Source organism: Oncorhynchus tshawytscha, linkage group LG03 (genome assembly GCF_018296145.1).
Source record: "Oncorhynchus tshawytscha isolate Ot180627B linkage group LG03, Otsh_v2.0, whole genome shotgun sequence".
Lineage (NCBI taxonomy): Eukaryota > Metazoa > Chordata > Actinopteri > Salmoniformes > Salmonidae > Oncorhynchus > Oncorhynchus tshawytscha.
Window position 1 is genome coordinate 64,956,677 of NC_056431.1, and position 2,551 is coordinate 64,959,227.

General features: G+C 43.3%; 1 protein-coding gene across 1 annotated transcript in view; it reads left to right on the plus strand.

The window, feature by feature from the left end:
- Positions 1-561: 561 nt before the first annotated feature.
- Positions 562-2,551, plus strand: part of LOC112224550 (transcriptional regulator ATRX) — a 36,224-nt gene continuing 34,234 nt past the window's right edge. Inside the window, exons 1-7 of the mRNA XM_042320096.1 lie at positions 562-689; positions 1,009-1,134; positions 1,394-1,486; positions 1,573-1,635; positions 1,734-1,892; positions 2,016-2,165; positions 2,277-2,435. Coding sequence (XP_042176030.1) covers positions 659-689; positions 1,009-1,134; positions 1,394-1,486; positions 1,573-1,635; positions 1,734-1,892; positions 2,016-2,165; positions 2,277-2,435 — 781 coding nt within the window. The 5' untranslated portion in view covers positions 562-658. The remainder of the gene's footprint in view (positions 690-1,008; positions 1,135-1,393; positions 1,487-1,572; positions 1,636-1,733; positions 1,893-2,015; positions 2,166-2,276; positions 2,436-2,551) is intronic.

Consider the following 2,551-nt stretch of genomic DNA (forward strand, 5'->3'; position numbering starts at 1 on the left):
GACATGAAGTTGAGATAAATAAATAAAATAGAACTCCACCACCCCCTGGAGAACTGGGTTAAATCTGTGGACGGTCAAGCTCAATCCACTGAAGACACAGTATGTCCTCTTCTCCAGGCACCCCAAAATAACCAAGCAAGTGCACCTTAAACTGTATGGGAAAGCACTCCAGCCAAGGGGTCACATTCTAAGAAAACATGTCCTGGAGTGCCCACATACAGTGCCTGGAGAAGGAGGGAATGAAGCACCTGAACCACCTGAGCGTACTCTGCAAAAGAAAAGGAGCCAAGGCCAGAACATTCATAAAATACAGAAATCTGGCCTGTATGGTGCATTTTTCATGTATTTTTTCATGTATTTTGAAAGTGATATATCTTCTAACTTGATTACTGACATGCAAAACACTTGGGACTATATCAACAATGGATTAATTAAACAAATACCAAAATATAGTTTTCCTTTAATACAATTGTGGCGTGATTCAATGGGAATCAATTGGAGACCTTTATTTTGAAGGCAAATCGCCGATTCCGCTATAGTGGCTCACACTGGCTACGTCACGTGCCATAGACCAGTGCTCTGCATAATCGAATCCGCAGATTGTTTCTGCGGAGGAATGTGACAGGCACCTGTGAGGTGAGCCGACACCAGGGGAGAGATGACCGGGCAGACGGAAGATGATATACCTGGTTAGGAAACCTGTGTCTGAATAGCTTTTTTGAAGCATATGGCTGTTATTTAGCTCAATAGTTGCTATTCTAGCACTAGACAGTAATGTCTAGAATCGGCGATATGGTAGGGACCATTAGCTAACCTGTTGCTATTTCTGGCTTGCAGCGACCTAAATACGTGACAACCGGTTGGCATTAGGATTTACCTGCTTTACTGCTGTAAAGCCTAGTAGTGAAATCATGTAGTACAAACATATAGCACCTGATATTTCCTCAAACTCCTATGAAATGTCATAGTTTCTCTTCTGTCTCAAAGTTTTATTTTTTACCCTAACAGAAACAGGAGCAATCTTCACCTTTGGGAAGAGCAAGTTTGCTGATAATGTGCCCAGTAAATTCTGGCTGAAGAATGACCATCCAGAAGAAATCTCGTGTGGGGGTGATCACACTGCTGTCGTAACAGGTTATCAATAATGTATCCTACACTCTCCTATATGATTGGCCGACTTGGGGACACTGTGTATAAAATATAGCTCGTTTGTTGTTTATAAAATGCTGGTAAATCATTATCAATGGTTCATTATCAGTTTATTAATGGACCTGTAGTCAAACAATGTTATGAACAAAATGCCTTTAACTTCAAGACATGTATAGTATTTACTTGTTCAAAGACACAAAGAAATACATAAAAACAGTATAATTATGTATTCTCCTATGTGTAGGCCATAGCAGGCTGTTCATGTTTGGAAGTAATACCTGCGGTCAGTTAGGACTGGGGTCAGAGATCAACATCAACAAGCCCACTGCTGTGAAAGGTCAGTCCATCATGTACTAGGATTATGTTCCACTCACATTTTGTCAAACGTTTTGTAACGTTAAAACACGTGTTTTTTTTCTTTAGTGTTGAAGACTGAAAAAGTGAAGTTTGCAGCATGTGGAAGAGACCACACAATCGTGTGCACATGTAAAAGAACCACGTTGTTTTACTCTACATTACTATAGAACATGTTATGAATATGTGCCATTACAATGACTTATGAGGCTTTCACCCATGTTTCTCAGGGAGTGGGCAGGTTTATGGTGCTGGCAGTAACCAGGAGGGGCAGCTTGGTTTGGGACACTGTGATGACACAAACACCTTCCACCTGATTCATCCCTTCTCTGACCACGCACCAATCAAAATGCTCGCTGCTGGCTGCAATACCTCAGCTGCTCTGACAGGTAACAATGATAACAGACAGACTGTCTGTCTACTGTGTGTGTGTGTGTCTGTCGGTCTGTCTGTCTGTCTGTTGGCAAGTCTTCTCTGTCAGTATGTGTGCTGTGTTGTATATGTGTTGGCAGAGGAAGGCAGGCTGTTCATGTGGGGTGATAACTCGGTTGGCCAGATCGGTCTGGGGGCAGAGAGCTACGCCTCAGAGCCTAGAGAGGTGATGGTGGGGCAGTCAGTGGCCTGGGTGTCCTGTGGATACCACCACTCAGCGTTCATCACAGGTAACACACAGGGTTCATTTAAATTGAGTAGCTAAACCTTATGCATACCATTAACCTGTTGTCATGTAGTAATTCGGCTGGGTTATTGTGGTTGGTTTGTGCTTGTTCCAGTGAACGGGGACCTCTACACGTTTGGGGAGAGTCAGAACGGAAGGCTGGGTCTATTCCGTGACCAGCTGGCCAATCACAGAGTCCCTCAGCAGGTGGAAGGCATCCAGGATCCAGTAATCCAAGTGTCCTGTGGAGGGGAGCACACAGTGGCACTCACAAGTAAATACCTCTGAAATACTATTAATACTAACTCATCGATACAGTACTGTTAATAACATAAAACAGTCTGTCTACTGTTTCCAGTTTGTGACTGTCTCCCCTTCCTCTACACCTCT